The sequence below is a fragment of the Panthera leo genome, chromosome E3, assembly GCF_018350215.1.
Source record: "Panthera leo isolate Ple1 chromosome E3, P.leo_Ple1_pat1.1, whole genome shotgun sequence".
Classification (NCBI taxonomy): domain Eukaryota; kingdom Metazoa; phylum Chordata; class Mammalia; order Carnivora; family Felidae; genus Panthera; species Panthera leo.
The window spans coordinates 14,579,478-14,598,146 of record NC_056694.1 but is presented as its reverse complement, the minus strand read 5'-3'; the positions used below and the strand labels follow the sequence as shown (position 1 = coordinate 14,598,146).

Below are 18,669 nucleotides of genomic sequence, written 5' to 3'. Positions count from 1 at the left end.
ACCAACTGCAGGCCAGGAGCATTGCTAAGGGATTTGACTTAAGGGGCCTCATTTATCTCTGTCAACAACACTGAAAGGTAGAGATGAGTGTGTCCATTTCATGAAGGCATGAAGGAGGTCCAGATAACGTCACCCATAACTGACCGCACCGTTGAGTGAGACGAAACCCAGGCTTGAACCCTGGTTGATCTTGACTCCATAACATTTGCTCTTTGAGTTAGGTGGTGTTGGCTTCCCAAATGATAATCTAAGCAATACAATCACAATAAGTAAGTCATCGGCCGTATACTGACTGCTGCAGCTAACAAACGTCGTACCTCTCAAAATATTTGTGAAACATTTATAAATACAGGATTATATGCAAAATTACAGAAAGAGCATCACCGAACTCTCTAGAATGGATATTAGCAGGCCACATTCTCCTATTCAAACCCAAAGAAACCAGGATTTAATAGTAATCAACATTTAGGGGCGCCTGAGTGGCTCGGTCGGTTAAGCGTCCGACTTCGGCTCAGGTCATGATCTCACGGTCCGTGGGTTCGAGCCCCGTGTCGGGCTCTGTGCTGACGGCTCAGAGCCTGGAGCCTGTTTCAGATTCTGTGTCTCCCTCTCTCTCTGCCCCTCCCCCGTTCATGCTCTGTCTCTCTCTGTCCCAAAAATAAATAAAAAACGTTGAAAAAAAAATTAAAAAAAAAAAAAAAAAAGTGAAGTTGTTAGATCAAAAGGAATCAGCGTGTTACAGCATCTGAAATACTGTCAGTCAGTATCCAGTACCCAGGATGAGTGTACCAGGAAGGCATAAGACAGCCCATCTCTTCTCTGTATCTCTGCCAGCGTTCTAGAAGCCTTTGCTAATTTGAAAGGTAGGATGGTAACTCATCGTTGCTTGAATTAGCCTTCTCACGATGACCAGTAAGGGCGGAATTTTAGATGCCTCTGTCGTGTTGCACCGTGAGAAGGAAATCAGTTTCCTCCAGTAGCCCAGTGACTGTCCTATCCATTTGGTACTAAATCTTTCCTTTCCCACTGACTCTCCCTTACCCCCTAGGGTGTTTTATCTACACCGCGATCTGTTTCTGGACTTCTTTTTCGGAATTATTGGCATCTTGACGATGACATCTGCTCAGCTCTTTGAAATAGGTTTTGAACGAGGACTCTTTGAAGGTGATTGCACTCTGGGAATGGATTGATGCGTCTGCACTTTGCCAAACTTGTGTGCAGACACCTGGGCCGTCTGCACCAGCTGGGCTAACATGTGGAGAGCTCTTGGTGGAGAGGCCCCCTTGAGCAGTTCTAAGGGCACAGAATGCCACACTGATGAGTCACTGGGGCTCAGACAATACCTCGAAGGCCTGCTTTTGTCTAAGTTGGCTCAAGTCCCCCCTTTGGTGGACAGTGTCAGATCTCGCATGAAAGATGCTGAACTGAGCAAAGAAAAAAACGAGTAAGAGATATTCATTCACTCTGTAAGTACATACTGAGTACCCGCCATCATGTGGAATACGCAAAGAAGTTTCAGACTGGGTCCGTGACCTTGCAGGGCTCACGATGCAGGTGGGAAATAGGTATGCAAACCAGTGACTGGGACATGGACTGATAGGGCCTATGATAGATCGAGTTTGGCCAACTCTGTCCAGTGAGATGAGGGTCAGAAAGAAAAACAAAAAGAGAACCTGATATTTAAGCTCCGTCTTAGAGAATGAGTTGACATTCATCGGGTAGACCAGTGGGGAGACGGCATCCTGGGTAGAGGGAACAGCATGTACAGGGGCATGAAGTTCTGAGAGAGCATGGCATTTTGTGTAGGGGTGGGGAACAAAAGGCAGCGAAAGGGATAGTGGGACCTGAATGCCATACTGTGTTCTTTGCCAAAGATAAGGAGACCACTGATGCTGGGGTGCCTGGGTGGCTTAGTCGGTTAAACATCCAACTTCGGCTCGGGTCATGATCTCATGGTTTGTGAGTTCGAGCCCCACGTCGGGCTCTGTGCTGACAGCTCAGAGCCTGGAGTCGGCTTCAGATTCTGTGTCTCGCTCTTTCTGTGCCCCTCCCTCCCTCACATTCTGTCTTTCTTTCTCTCTCTCTCAAAAATAAATAAATGTTAAAAAAAAGATGCCACTGATGTTTAAAAAGCATGATCATTTATGCTTTGAGGGGGTGTAAACTGTATGGGAGACGGTGTGGAGGTAAGAGTGTGAGGGCAGACAGCCATCTCAATAGTAACATAATTATAACAGGGAACGTTAATTCTTGGAAACGTTTTCCTACCACAATCTTCAGAAGGGGACTGGCGATTGAATGGACAAGGAAGATCGAGCAGGCACAGGTATGGAAGAAGGGAAAGACTTGATCTCTAAATTTATATGTGGGCGACGAGGATAAAGCTGAAATTTCTATCATGTACAGCTGGACAGTTTTCAGTAATGCTCTCAACTCTTCATTGACTGAGGTCATGCCAAGAAGAAAAGCGTGGTGATGTTTATTTCATTGGGGACAGTGGGTCAGTTTCAACTACTTTTCAACTCATATTTCTATTTTCTCCTTCCAGGGGATGGCCAGGTGGACTTTGACGAATTCATGACAATTCTTGGCCCCAAACTCGTGTCTTCCGAAGGTCGCGATGGTTTTCTCGGAAACACAATAGACAGCATATTCTGGCAGGTGAGTACGCATTTTTTTTTAAAGATGAAATTTGACAGTAAACATGTGCCGGGGACTAACTTTTGAATCTGAATTCTTGAGCTTCTGTTCAGCATGTGAAGATCTCTTCTGGGATGGAGTGACACGTGTTCCTTGGACTGGATGTCTATAAGTAGAGGTCCATACCAGTCCTCAAAGAATCAAAACTATACTCACTTAAAATTTAGACGAGTGAAATATCTCCCAATTTTTTTTCTTAGAAACGGTTTGACATTTGGGGGAAATGATATTCCTCCACTTGTGATTCACAAAAAATTGTTTCCTGGGGACACATAGAAAAGACATCATTGGTATTGCCTGAGCCCTGTGTTGTCCCTGGTTCCAAGGGACCTTGCAGAGTGGATGGCAGGATTGCCTCATGTGTTTAGATCCTATCAGTTCCCTTGTCCTTGCTAGCACAGAATGATTTTATCTGAGAACTTGTGTTCGCTGCTTCTCAATTTGCTCTTACTTCTATCTTGTAAAATCTCTTTGGACATTTCAAACATCTGCCTTTAAATTATTAAAATGCTACAAATCATTTTCATATTAGTTCTTTAATCATAATATGTGACGATCAGTTCATGATTATGGAATTTGGGAAGGGGTTATCAACTACTACTAAACTCCGAATCAAATAATTTGTCAAATGACATTGAATTGTTGGTTAGACTTGTAAAACACTACTCCAATACAGTCTGGTTTCTTTAATTTCTTGATGTGCTTTTTTTGTCTTAACCAGAGATAATTCTCTAATCTAGGAAAACACGGCAGTCGACATGTATCTCTTGTCTTTTTCTGCCACCCATCTTGCATATAATGAACAAGCACTTGATATGAATACGTTATGCCCTATAGTCTGTCACCGTGGGGTTCACAAAAGACATTTAAGACATAGTCCTGGATCTTTAAGAATTTGGCTGGGGAAACACAATTAAGAGAGAGAAAACAAAGGAGAGATGTTTGGTGTGATGGTTACTAGTCTAATCTCCTTGAAGCCTGGTACTTCACTCTTCATGCCCTCAGCACCTCACACATTGTATACCATAGACCTTCAATAACCAATTTTTGAATAGGATGAATAGAAGTTCTAGAAAGGAGACAAATGTGGTCTTGAGGGGTCAGATAAGGCTTTAGGAAATGAAAACTTTGAAATGTGGCAGGGCGTAAGAGACAAAGAAGTAAAAAGAGCATTCCGGGCTGGTCACGATGTGTTTGATTAGAGTGGAGGCAGTGAACCTAGGATAGTCATTGTCCATAACGAAGGTGTAGTTTGAAGGGAAAGACCTCAGGCCCCGCCGGCAGAATGGCTTTGGGACCCGAGCACCGAGAAGTCTTGAGATGATCCCAAGGTCAGGGATAAGGTCATGGAGAAAAGAAGTCTTTGTGTGGAACTGAATTCTCAGCTGGACCTGTTGAGTGCAAGGAGGGTCAGACAACCAAGAGAGGGGGGCAGGTCCACACGGAGCTACGGTCGGGGATGGATGGCAGACGAGGAGCCAGATTTGTTATTCATCAGAGCTGGTGGGTGAAATCATAGGCAAGGATGAGCTCACCAAGAGAGGTTGCACAAATGAAGATGAGCACAGAGACAGGACCTGGTTCTGGAGGACATCCAGGGGAGTGAGGCACGAGAACCGCATCCCCACATTGACTCCCCAGCCTGTGGTTATGATCAGTGCTGACTCTCCCTAGAGAAGGACCTCCATGGTTCTACTTGCCATGTGGTGAGAATATTTCACCGCTGATGTAAGCCTTCAGATATGACTCAACACTTGGAAGGACAGACAGGTAGAGGCCCTTGACAGAAATAAAAAATGAATACCTAGTTACGAAGGTGGGGGAACATGGTTTGCCAGCAGGCCGTGTTTCAGCCCCTGCAGATTCGCTCTGGACGAACGTTCTCCTTCTCTGCCTGATTTCCCTTCTTCTCTGCTCTGCTTTGTTCCCCACTCTGAGTGCTCTCTCTACCCTTTGCCTCTGCCTTCGTGGCCCCCGGTAGCCTTCTAGGCTCTGAGCCTCCATTCTGGAGGGCAAGGAGCTCCAGGTTCTTAATCTGTACCTTGAGTAGAGGCCTCGTGTCTCCCAGGTTCTTCATAGTAGAGCGTCTACACAGCAAGGCAATATTTCCCTCTGTATCCTGACTGCCTCTACCATAATCCGGACATGCCATTATGCTCACAAAGTCTCTGTGTGTTTGTCTTCTTAAAGACCCTCCTCCTCACCCAGGGAGATAAACAGGGTGGGGAAAAGTGTGTAAAGGGGGAGAAATTCCATTCTGAAATATTTAAATGAATGCAGGAATGCACGGGCTCAGTGACAGTGGCTTTCCTCACCTGCTGGTCCTCACACAGCTCAGAATTTTGTGACTAGCAAAGGAGAACAGAGACATCTATCAATTCTCAGTAGTCAGCTGTACCCTCCCACACTGCCCCCCTCCATCTGTCTATGCAGAGACAGCATGAATAAATGGCACTTAAAACATCTAGAGCATCCGGTCCTTCCTGGAAAAACGTTCATTTTCCCAGTGCTCGAGTGGTTTTTTCAGGCTTAAAAGAAAGCTCTGTGCGTGTGAACGTTTGCATATGCGTGTGTATAAGCATGTGTTTACTTTGCTACAGTGTTTGAGGCGGATGTCGAAGAGTACCGGAACGGCAGCTTTCTGCCTCTGGCAGGGGATATTGATATCAGGAGGTGCAGACACTCTAGCACAGAGAAGTTCGTTCACTTAAGACACTCTGGGGGCGCCTGGGTGGCTCAGTCGGTTAAGCGGCCGACCTCGGCTCAGGTCACGATCTCGCGGTCCGTGAGTTCGAGCCCCGCGTCGGGCTCTGTGCTGACAGCTCGGGGCCTGGAGCCTGTTTCGGATTCTGTGTCTCCCTCTCTCTGACCCTCCCCCATTCATGCTCTGTCTCTCTCTGTCTCAAAAATAAACGTTAAAAAAAAAAATTAAAAAAAAAAAAAAGACACTCTGACAAGGCTTCCCACCAGGGACCAAGTCAGCTTCTTGTGGAAACAGATAGGATAGTACACTTGGTGGGGGCGTATGAGTGATCTATTTGCTACAAAATATAGATGGTGACACCAGAGATTGTGACACAAAACAACAGTGCACGTATACAATCTCACGTGGTTTCTGAGGGTCGGGAATTGGCAAGAGTGGTTCCAGCTCAGCGTCTCCCGCGGTTGCGGTCAACAGGCTGGCTGGCGCTGTGATCATTCGAAGGCTTGACCGGGGCTGGCGGAAGTGCTTCAAGGTGGCTCAGCCATGTGGGTGGCAAGGTGACGGTGGCTGTCGGGAGGAGGCCTGGACCTGTCCAGAGTGCTGCCTGAGTGTCTTCGTGATACGGCAGCTGGCTTCCCTCCAAACAAAGGACCCAAGAGAGTATAAGGCAGAGGCAACGGTGTCATTTATGACCTACTCCCGGAAGTCAAACTCCATCGTTTCTGGGATGTCCAGAACCGATATCTTGGTTACACAGCGCATCCCTAGTCACTGTGGGAGTGGAACACTTGGCGAATACCCAGAGGCCATGGTCACCGGCGGCGGCGGGGGGGGGGGGGGGGGGGCGGGCATCTTGGAGACTGGCTACCACCAAGGGTAAAGATTCTGTAATTGGCTTATCTTCTGATCCGACATTGCCACCATGGCCTTTCATTTTCCCCAGGCTTTGGTTTCTTCCTACCCCAGAGGAAAACCGTGACCATGGCTCTGCGTTCTGAGAAGCGATCGTAGCAGGGCACTAGGCTCGGCTCATCTTGCTAATTAAATCCGTCCTCCTGGGCTCCTTTCTCACCGTCCTGGCCCACAGTGCCAAGAGTAACATAAAATCAACCGGGATTCTGCAGCAACAGCTATTTATCCATTGGTACTCATCCCAAAAGTTATGAGCCCCTGGCTCCTTGCAGGAAATTGGTATCCGTGAAGGGGGATGTAATTGGCTACTAACACAGCCTCCTTCCCAAGGAGGATGGTCTGAGAGCCATACCCCAGCATCTCTGCCTTTCCAGGGTCCTCAGCCTTCTGGGTATGAGGCTCACAGGTTTCTTGGCAGCCAGTTCAGAGCCTCTCTCTTAAGTAGATAATAACTGATGGAAATTTTTATTGTGTTCTTACCCTTCATTCATCAGGTTTCTGTGTGTTTGCTGTTCCCGCAGTGATTTACTTGGGGAGGAAATGCGAAATGGTGTTTGAAGTCAGCGTTAGGACTTGGTGGGTGTTGACAGTGGAGAGGAGGGAGGGGTGGGGCTGAAAGGTGATGGGACTCGGGACCGGGGATGGTTTTCATTGCTCAGTGTTTCGGGTGGATGGCACCTGCCGGGAAGTGGGGTCCTCAAACATGACTCCACTTGTACCCGAGAAGAGGAGTCTTCAATACAGGAGATGGCCCCTGGTGGCAGGGGACAGAGCCCCACTCCTGAGTCACTAAGGGCAGCCCTTTATCTTTTTCTCCCCCTTGACCACCGGTGCTGTGCAGAACTGTTCTGCAGTGAGTTTGCAGAAAGCATACAATGGCGAGGATCATGGCAAGGATCCTAGGAAATCAACTAGCTCTCCCGGCCCCAGGGTCCAGCCACCACTTCTGTTAAACTCTTCTCCCTCTGAAGAAAGAGAGAAATGAGTCCCGCATTGTCTGGGAGAGCTGAGCCATTTGTGGGTCTTACCGGAAGGTGCAGGTAAAACACCTAAGGCTCCTTCACTATCAGTTTTTTATTGTGTCCCAACCAGACTGGATTCATCAAGACTTCACTGGTTTAGACTCTCTGTTTTAAGAAATAAAACACATAAATATTTAAGCAAATGAATCTGTTCCCTGGATGCCTCTGGGTATGTGGGAACGCGTCCGAGGCTGGAGGTCAAGAAATAGGAAACTCATACGGGGGCCCTGGTTTTTATGCATGGCTCGAGAATCTTGCCTGAACATCCTGAGCCTTACTCATGCATATGCAAGCCGGTCGTTATCATAGCTGGTTTATCTCACAGCTGTGTGCAATGTTCAGGACACTGTAAGTTACCCTAACATAAGAGTGCATGGGGCACCCATTCCCAGATATGGTCCAGATCAGCGGCTGCCACGCCAACTTCTTCAACCTGAGGCCTGTGCGGCTTCCTTTCTAGCTGTCCACTCCTCCCCATCTGGTAGAATAATACACAACAGATGTAGTAAAGTACCTGCAGCTGCTCCCCAGGAATCTCTCCAGGCTTGGCCTCTGTCCCTCCATTCCAAATCCTTTCTCCGGTCTCCTGTCTTCCCTGGCTCTCCGTTTCCGCTATGGCCCCGGAGTCCTGGTCGCTGACCTATGCTCTGATGCAGAGGCCAGTCCTCTCCAGCCCAGGTCCCAGGCTTTTGCTGGGGACATTTATGTGCTGGCCCCAGGGCCGTGGCTAAGACGAGCAAGGAGCTGTGCTTAAAATTCTTGACTCACAGGCAGTTGAGAGCACTTGATGTTCTATGCTCACGACCTATGAAGAAAGCACTATGTACAGCTACATTATGATCCAGATCTGTTGTGCATAAAAGTACGGGAAAGAAATACATCAGAACATTCACAGTGATTTGTCATGTGTGGTAGGATGATGAGTGATCCCATCTTTCTGTGCTTTCCAAAAATCTCAACAGTGGGCCTGCATTAATTGTGCAATCAGAAAAAGGAAAACAAAGGAAGGAAAATGCGGTTCCTAGCTAGTCAAGAATCTGTTCAATATCTACATCGTTTTCATCCGTAACACTGGAGATTATCAGTCCCGTGAGGGGGACCGTTGGTCAAACTTGCAGGGCAAGCAAATGGAAAAACAGGAGAAATCATAGCTGATCCCGTGAGGCATTTGTTACATGGGGCCACGACCTAGAAAACGCCAAGATCTTTCCTTTTTTAACGTTAAGGATAAATTGCGTTCCAGCAAGCGGAGTCTTTCCCCGCGTCAAATCTGGCACCAACAGTCTCCTTCTTTCCCCAATATTTTGTCAACTTGCCACTCTATCAGATCCAAAACTGCTGCTCCCCAGATCTTCATCATTGAACAGAACCACAACAGCTTTCAGGAGCGGTGCCCATCACGAGGCCTGTTAGATTGACAGCAAGTGCCTGAATCCCCAAAGTGATTTGACTTGTGAAGTGTGGAGTATGGAAAGCATTAGCATCAGCAGTGGGTCTTGAAGTGTGGTTCCCGAACCGGCAACACAGGCATCACCTGGGGCTTGTTAGAAATTCGAATGCCTGGGCCCCACCCCAGAAACACTGAATCAGAAACGCGGGGTGCGGGGGCAGGGGGGCAGGGGGGCAGGGGGAGGGCGTCCAGCAGCCTGGGTTTCAGTAAACCCTTCAGGTGACCCTGATGCTCGCTCAGATTTGAAAAACATTGAGCCACTGAGATTTTGGGGAGCCGGGTGTGTGGGACAGGCATCTGGTCCAGCTTACTGGTCTGAGTCAGACCTTGGTAGTTTGGGGTTTTCTTTTATTTATTTATTTATTTAAAAAAAAAATTTTTTTAACGTTTATTTATTTTTGAGACAGAGAGAGACAGAGCATGAACAGGGGAGGGGCAGGGAGAGAGGGAGACACAGAATCCGAAGCAGGCTCCAGGCTCTGAGCCATCAGCACAGAGCCCGACGCGGGGCTCGAACTCGCGGACCGCGAGATCGTGACCTGAGCCGAAGTCGGACGCTCAACCAACTGAGCCACCCAGGCGCCCCGGGTTTTCTTTTATTTATCCATATTTATAAATGTAATTGGTTGTTAGTCTGTAAGTTTCAGCTGTTTTAAAAGGTGGTAAATTACATGTCAATAGTAACTAGTTTTCTAGTAGGACATGCCTTTTTTTTTTTTAATTTTTTTAATGTTTATTTTTGAGAGACAGACAGACAGAGTGTGAGCAGGGGAGGGGCAGAGAGGCAGGATTACACAGAATCCGAAGCAGGCTCCAGGCTCGGAGCTGTCAGCACAGAGCCTGACGTGGGGCTCGAACTCATGAATTGCAAGATCACGACCTGAGCCGAAGTCGGACGTTTAACCGATTGAACCACCCAGGTGCCTCCAGGACATGCCTTTCTAAGCATTAAACCAATGGAAGAATCGTAAATAAAAGTATTAAGCTATTAAATTTGAAAGAATATTGAAAAATTTAAATTTTTAAATTTAATATTAAATATTAAATTGAATATTTAAAAATTTAAAAATATTTAAAAATTAAATTTGAAAGAATATTTAAAAACGAAAAAAGGAAAAAATATGGTAACTGACAGAATAAAGCATATGTGAAGAACATTGCGACAGCAATGTGAAAACCTCTTGACGGTAGAGCAATGGAATAAGGAGCAGTAATTGGTCAGTATTTTCAATATACAGGTCAAAGCAGTTCACCCTCACTAGAAATCTAAGAAGTGTAAAATAGTAATTGGGCGACAGCTTTCACCTATCAGATTGGAAAAGAATCAAACTAGGATAATACCCAGTGCAGTCAAGAGTTGGATGAAATGGACACGCTCGTATGCTGCTGGTGGAAATGTAAATTGTACAACTTGCCCGAAAACTCTCTGGTGATACTTAGCTACAACTCTTCAAACGCGAAACCCTATAATTAAAAATAATTCTATGTCTAAGACTCTGTCGTCTGAAATTAGTCGGAGAGGTAGAAGAGGCGCTTACAAAGACGGAGCGTTATACAATTATTTGAAATAATATTTCCATGTTACAGTCCGTAGAGATTGCATATGCAGGATAATTACATTGCGTTTCTACATCTGTGAGCCATCCATTTATATTCATGGACAAACACTGGAGAAAACGCAATCTTCCCGACGATATTAGTTATTATGGATTGGAATCAAGGTGAATGTAATTTTTTCTTTATCTTTGTTTCTGTTTCCTGAAGTTTCTACATTAGGCTGTATGATCTGTTCTGTTATTTGTCGGTGAAATTACCAAGACCTCAAGTTAACAAAATCGTATTATAAAACAAGTGTTCTCAATGGCAAAAGATGATTGGAGTTTCTAACATATGTGCCCATTGTCATGGTGAACAAGACACAAAAATTGATACGAGAGTATGAAGGCATGTCATCAGAATTTTAGCCACCAGCCCCGGGGAGGAAGAACTCATGGAAGCCTCTGCATGGTGGCCCCCCTACCCAAAACTCAAGGCTGACTGTTGCCCACCCCAGCACGTTTTTATGCTCAGGAAAAAAAAAATTGAAAATAATTTTTCAAACCCTTGCTAAGTAGCCCTTGGCAACCACGTTCTATTGTTTCTATGAGTCTGACTCTTGCATTTCTCATATAAGTGGGATCATCCGGTGTTCGCTGGAGACACTTTCTGACCACAGTTCCAGAGATCTTGTTGCCATAAGACAGAGTTTCTGAGGGTCACTTGGTCAGGGAGGTGGAAAGAAGAGATCTCAGCCACCTGCCGACTGGTGCGTGGGCCCTTCTCACCGAGCTCCCGCCCCTTGGGGCTCTGGGTCGTAGTCCCCACATGTTCTTGTTGAGGTACAACCGTGTATTTTTTTTTTTTCTACTTTTGCTATTCTGAATAAGCGTTTGATGTGGTCATTGTATGTCTCTCACCACTTTCTGCCGGTATTGTGGGTTTGGAATTTTGACTTTTATCTGGCTTCCTTACCGGATTCTCTCGTTAGTGGTCATGTGCTTTTCAGTTGATTTTCTTCCGTTCTGCATGTGACTCTGTCTCCACATTGGCGCAATTCTGTTTCCCCCATCTGACACTATTTTAGTCCCACATATATTGACTGAAACCTGACGATTAGTTATACATGAGGAGGGTGAGATTCGATGTTGATGTGTCTTACTTACCAACGGTTTATTTAATATGAATATATGATAGCTTTTAGCAAATTCCTTCGAATCTCTCATTATAGGAGCACGTGAGTATCCGTGTTTAGCTTATTGATATGATATAACGATTAATAAGTTCCCAACATTAAACAATGTTTACACTCCTAAGATTAACATTTGCTGTCATGGTAGGTCATTTTCTTAATGTAATTTGACTTTGTAATGAAATTTTAAAATTTGAGTTGACACCAATTGTGATTTCTTCATCCATATTTATCAATAAGAGCAGCCTGTCGTTTATACAGAACTATAAGTGTCTTTATTAGGTTTTGAAACAATTGTTCTAGCATGATAAAATCAATTTGTCCAGTTTCAGTCATTTTGTTGTTGTTGTTTTTGGCAATAAGTTCCATATGGTATAGATTTATTTAAGATCTTAAATCTGAGCAGGCTAGTCCATAAAATTGCTTGGGTTTTTGTTTCTTTCTCTTTTTTTTTTGAGATATTTCTTTGATTATAACATTTGATTGCTCTTTAGTCTATTTTGAAAATTTATGTTGTCTTAAGGAAGTTTCCAGGTCCTCAAAATGACTTAACTTATGAGCATAGGCTTGTACACACAATTGTTTAAAACTTTCTTTTTTTAATTGTTTAATGTTTATTTTATTTTTGAGAGAGAGAGAGACAGAGCCCGAGTCGGGGAGGAGCAGAGAGAAAGGGAGACACAGAATCTGAAGCAGGCTTCAGGCTCTGAGCCTGACATGGGGCTCGAATCCACGAACCGCGAGATCATGACCTGAGCCGAAGTCGGACACTTAACTGACTGAGCCACCCAGGTGCCCTAAAACTTTCTTCAAAAGCACCTTCTTACCATTATTATAGCTTCTCTCTTTTTCTCTTATTGACCAGTTTTATTGAGAAATAATTGCCGTAGAGCACTGTATCAATTAAAGACATACATCACAATGATTTGGCTTACGTATGTCGTGAATTAATTACCAAAATAAGTTTGACATCTGCCATACAAAAAAAGAAAAATATTTTTCCACGTGATGAGAATGCTCAGAATCTACTCTCTTAATAACTTTCAAATACGCCATACAGCAGAGTTAACTATAGGTATTATATCCCTAGTACTTATTTATTTTATAAATGGAAATTTGTACCTCTTTTTAAAAATTAAAACAACAATTCTTTATCTGACCAGAGTTGACACACAATGTTACATTAGTTTCAGGCCTACAACAAAGTGATTTGACATTTCTATACGGTAGGCCGTGCTCACCACAAGTGTAGTGTTATAGCTTCTGTTTGGTTTTTTTTTTAATGTTATTTTATTTATTAAAGAAATTTTTTAATGTGTGTTTATTTTTGAGAGAGAGAGACAGAGTGCGAGCGGTGGAGGGGCAGAGAGAGAGGGAGACACAGAATCTAAAGCAGGCCTCAGGCTCTGAGCTGTCAGCACAGAGCCCGACATGGGGCTCGAACTCCCTGTCCACGAGATCATGACCTGAACCGAAGTTAGACGCTAACCAACTGAGCCACCCAGGCGCCCCTGTTGTAGCTTCTCTTAATTGTAATTTTTATTTTTCTTATTTTTAATTAATGTCATAAAGTTATCTATTTCATTGATTTTTTTTTTTTAAGAAACGCTTTTATTTAATTAATAGGATCGTTTTCCTGTTTTCTATTCAGGTCTTTATAACTTTTATCTTCATTTCCTCTCTGCTTTCCCTCCTTACTGTTATTATTTATCAGATCTGTGTTCAAGGATTATTTTATTTAGTTTCTCTTTATGAATGAAAGAACTTGGATATGAATTTTTCTATTAGTATAGCTTTATCACCATGCTGAGATAGTCTTATCATTTACTGTATGGTCTGTAATCGTAGTTAATGCCTTCCGTCACTCAACAGTTGTTCAAAGAATATTAGTGGATACTTCATTTAATAATTTGTTATTAGTTTCTCATTTTATTATTACATGGCAGCCATAGAATACTGCTTATGTAATCTCTTCTTATACTATTTATTGTGCCCATTTAATGTGGCTCAGTATGTGTTCACTTTGCGTAAATGCGATTTGGTAATTGCAGAGACTACCCTCAGTTTGTAGGCAATAGAACTATATACTCTCACATGAAAAATCTTGAATGGCCTGGTCTATTTTGTATCTACTCAGTCTGTCTTAGACTGATGGCGTTGAGGATCTCAGTGCTGTTTCATTTTCTCTGTGGGGTGTGTGGTGTGGTGTGTGTTTGATATCGCCGTTCATTCTTTGGTCGGTTGACCCGTTCAACAAATGCTAACTGAGAGGCTAATTGTTGGGCCAGCACGGATATAGTCGTGAACAGTAGATGAGTATCTTGCTCTCGTGGAACTGATATTCTAGTGTAAGGGGCAGGGAGAGATAGACACTCAATAACAGATACTCACCTCCTAATATTCAGTTCTGTGACATACATACAACAGGATACTACCGCAGGGGGCAGTCAGGGTGCCTACTCTACAACTTTCAACAGCGTGTGAAGAGAAGGTGAGGAGGACGGGGCATTTGGGCTGAGCCCTACATCGAGAGAAAGCTCTCGCTTGTCAAGCTCTGGGCACAGTGCTCGCCAGGGGGAGGCGACGGCCATTGCTAGGGCCCTGAGGTGGGACAAGCTTGACTCGAGTTTGGCAGGCAAGGGGAGGATGGTAGGAGATGAGGTTGAAGATGTGGCGGAGACCAGCTCTTGTGGGACATCACAGGCCCTGTGTGGGGACATAGGTTCAGAGGAAGATGACTGAGATGACCTCACAGCGGCGCAGACACTCGGACGTAAGTCTGTGGCCACGTGCTCCTGTTCCGCACAGCGCTCGGGCCTGGTGCGGTACTGCTCAGCCTCCAGCTGGTTCATTGCCCCGAAGCGCCAGGGTGTCGCCCTACCCACATGGCTTCTGTCCCCATCTGCATTTCCGCCACCCGAAAGCAACGGAAAGGCAAACGGAAATGCAAACGGAAAGCAACGGAAGGCAAAGGGGTGCCCAAGTCTTTCAAGAAGTTGCCCACATCCCTTCTACTTATGTCCTATTGGTGGGAAGTTAGTCACGTGGTTGGTCGGGAGACGGCCGTGTTGCCACGCCCAGCAGCAAGGGATGTCGGGAAATGTAGTCTTTCCTCTGGACAGCCATGTTCCCCGATTTGAAAATCGAGGAGCCTGTTGCTATTAAGGAAGCATGAATTGACACTGAGGGAAGAACTCTTTGTCTCAGGTCCCAGACAGACAAGGAGTTTGGATATAATTTTATGTAGAAAAGTACTCACCGGAGTGTTTTAAGCAATACAGTGGCATGATTTGGTTTACACGCAAACTACCGCTGCCTAGGGTTGTCGGGGGCTGGAACGGAAATGGGAAGTGAGGAAATTATTTCAGGAGTCAAGCGACAGGCTGATAGCTTGTACTAGGGTGGCAGCAGCTGAGGTAGTGAGAAGGGGACAGGCACAGGTGTTATTCTAGAGGGAAAGCTAGTCACCAAATTAAAATGTGGCAATCCCAGTATGGACCCGTTATCACCATTTATACCTACAGAGAGCCTTCTTGGCCCATCCACCATTTTTGTCTTAAATGCCCCTCTATATTAATACCAAACTCATCTCATTTTCGTTTTATTGTTGTGACTGGGTATATCCTTATCCATCCTCTTCCTTCAAAAAATTCTTTTTAGGTAGCCTTCTCTTTAAAAGACTCATGGTGTCAGATTGGTTTTTATGGGCCAGAGAGAATTTGTCTTTTAATAGACAAATTTAATAGAATTTGTCCTTAATCCCTTGGCAATCCTTTTATAACGGGTGTTTGTTCACAGTTCGATGGGCCTATATTATTCTTTTTGATTTTAAGCCATGTCCTTTGTTTTCTGTCTTTTGCTATACAGATTGTTTTATATGCTTTATCTTTTAAATTCAGTATAAAGGTGGCTCTTTTTGTTATAATCCTTGTACTGATTTTGACTTTTATGAAATACGTAGTTAAAATGATATCTGTCTGAATATTTAAGTCAAAAGAATAAATGACTTTTGACTTTTCCTTAACACAAAATTCGGCTTATATTTATTCTCTGCTTTCACTTTGCACTTATGTTAATCTGGCATTATACATTCTGTCTTCTTAAATTTTTTATTGAAATGGTTATAGATTCGCATGCGGTTTTCAGAAAGAATTTAGAAAGATCTCAAGTACACCCCACCCAATTTTCCCCTAAAGGGTAACGTTTTGCAAAGTCCCGGTACAGTATCATAAATGGGATTTTGACGCTGATGAAACTCACCAGTATTCTTCAGATTTCCCCAGTTTTACTTGTTTTATTTTTTGGGGAGAGAGAGAGAGCGTAGCATGCGCACTTGTGAGCGGGGGAGGGGGCAGAGAGAGGGGGAGTCAGAGAATCTTAAGCAGGTTCCGTGCTCGGCATGGAGCCTGATACGGGACACAGTCTCACAGACTGTGAGATCATGACCTGCGCCAACATCAGGAGTCAGATGCTCAACCAGCTGAGCCACCCAGGCGCCCCTCCCCAGTTTTACCTGTACCTGTATTTGTGGGTATAGATGTTTACTGCTGTATAGTTTTGTCATATGTGTAAGTTTGTGCGTCTGCCTCCTCAATCGATACAGTGAACAGTTCCTCGCAACCCCCACCCCCAGCCCTATCTCTAACTGCTGCCAACCACTAATCTGCTTTTCACTTCTAACATGTTGCCGGTGTAGAATCTTTTTTTGTAAACGCAAGCATACACTTTGTTACCCTTTTGGGAATGACTTTTCTTTCACTCAGCGTTGTATCCTCAAGATTCACTCAAGTTGTGTGTATCAGGAGTTTGCTCCTTTCCGCTGCTGAATGAATAATAGATCATGCTATGGATGTACCATAGTATATTTAACCATCTGCCTGTGAATTGTGTGTTTGGTTTTACAAAAAACTGCTAGGGTGCCTGGGTGGTTCAGACGGCTGAGCATCCTTCTCTTGATTTAGGCTCAAGTCATGATCCCAGGGTTATGAGCTCCAGCCCTGTGTCAGGCTCTGTGCTGGGCATGAAGCCTGCTTAAGATTCTCTCTCTCTCTCTCTCTCTCTCTCTCTCTCTCTCTCTCTCTCTCTCTCCCCCTCTGCCCCTCTCCCTGCTCGCACGTGCTCTCTAAAAAATAACCCCCAAAACCACAAACAACCTGCTAAACGGTTTCCCAGCATGACAGCCATGTTTTACATTCTTCCCAGCAACGTGCGAGTGGTCCCCTTTCTCCACATCCTCACCAGCTTTCATACTGTCGCCGTTTCCGTTTCAGCTCTTCTGGTGGGTGTCCAGTGATAGCCCACTGCATGATTTGCAGTTCCCCGATGGCTAATCCTTTCCAGTGTTTACTTCCCACTTACCATCTCTACGTCATCCGTTCGTATCTGTGTCTGTCTTTTGCCCATATTCTCATTAGATAGTTGTTTTTGTTTGGTTTCATCTTACTGCTGAGATTTGAGAATTCTTTATATATTCTAGGTGCCACTCCTTGGTGAGATAGGTCGCTTGCAAGCATGTTCTCCCAGTACCCAGCGTATCTCTCCCTCCTCTTTGCGCGGGCTTTGGCGAACAAAAGAATTTTAATTTTGCGGAAGTCCACACTTAGCAGCTTTTCCCGTTACGGATTGTGCTTTCGGTCTCACGTCTAAGAACTCTGGGCCTCGGCCTAGATCACAAAGATTGTCTGGTTTTTTTCTCTAATAAAAATTTTAAAAAGTTAATTTAAAAAGTTAAAAAAAAATGAATGTGTATTTGTTTATTTTGAGAGAGAGAGAAAGAGCACAAGCAGGGGAAGGGAGGAGGGAGAGAGAGAATCCCAAGCAAGCGCTACTCTCAGCACAGAGCCCGGTGCAGGGCTCAGTTCCACGAACCGTGAGATCGCAACCTGAGGTGAAACCAAGAGTCGGACACTCAACCAACTGAGCCACCCGGGTGCCCTTATATAGTTTGAAATTGTACCTGTCAGTCCATGATTTATAGGGAATAAATTTTTATATATAGACATATATATATAATATATTACATATATCTGTACATATATACATATGACTATATAAATTACATAAGCTTATTATACAATCACACATACACACGTGTAATTTATATATGTCCGTATTCTTTCTGTTGTTCATATTGTGTAAACTCTTGATCTGCCCTCCAATTCACCTTTTCTAACCTCTGTCATCTCTACTCTCCCAGCTCACGAATTGTTTATTTCTGCAATTGTGTTTTTCAGTTCTGTAATTTCCATTTGGTTCTTTTTCATAACTTCTGTTTCCTCATTCAGGTTTTCTTGTTTTTCACTTGTGTGAAGAGAACGTGTGATTGTTGAAGGATTTTTATGATGCCTTCTTTAAAATCCTCGCCAGATGGTTCCAACGTCTAATTCGTATACATATTGGTGTCCGCGAAATCTCTTTTCTCATTCGAGTTGTGATTTTCTCAGTTCCTGAGATGATGGGCGATTTCCTATCGTATCCTGGACACTTTGCCTAATATATTAGTCGATGCTGGGTTCTATTTAAATCTTTTATTTTTAGTAGGTAGTCACCCTGTGTAGGATTACATGCAGGTCCCGGCTTACTTCTGTGGGCCATGCTTCCAAATGACAGTTTCATTTCACAGCGTTTGTGGTGATATTTTAGTCTGCTCGGTTTATCTGCTCCTACCGGGTCTCCCACTCATCCCTCCTCATGCTACTTGTGGAGGGGAAAGGGTTTCCTTGGGGCAGGATGATGGGTGTCTCTCTGTGCGGGAGGGGGTCCTCAGGCAAGAGTTTTCCTAAGCCAGGCCATCTTGTGATGGCGTTCTCCCCTAACCGTGGGGAACAAAGAATGCTTCGCAGGTCAAGTGCTTATTGAGATCCGCTTAATCCATTGGAGCCATGATGAGATCCATATCGCTGTTGCCCCCAGTCTCTGGGCAGAGGTGGAGAGTCTCAGGCCCACAGGGACCAAGTCTTCTTGGGCTGGGCCATTTGTTTGGGTGGAGGTCCCTCTTGCTGGGGCCTCCCTATTAAATTCCTGGGACGGGGGGGAGGGACATTTCAGGGCTTCCAGGGAAGGAGAGCACTTCCCTTAGCTGTTTATCATTAGTGGGGCCCCCAGTAGATCCCCATGGCCCACCGTGGGTTTGTCCAGTGTTGTCTGAGGAGCT

General features: G+C 44.6%; 1 protein-coding gene across 2 annotated transcripts in view; it reads left to right on the top strand.

Annotated features, from left to right (window-relative positions):
• The window catches only part of CALN1 (calneuron 1), a 363,083-nt gene that overhangs the window by 176,622 nt on the left and 167,792 nt on the right, over positions 1-18,669 (top strand). For both annotated transcript variants that reach the window (XM_042921280.1, XM_042921279.1), the window contains exon 3: positions 2,549-2,661. In XM_042921280.1, coding sequence (XP_042777214.1) covers positions 2,549-2,661 — 113 coding nt within the window. The remainder of the gene's footprint in view (positions 1-2,548; positions 2,662-18,669) is intronic.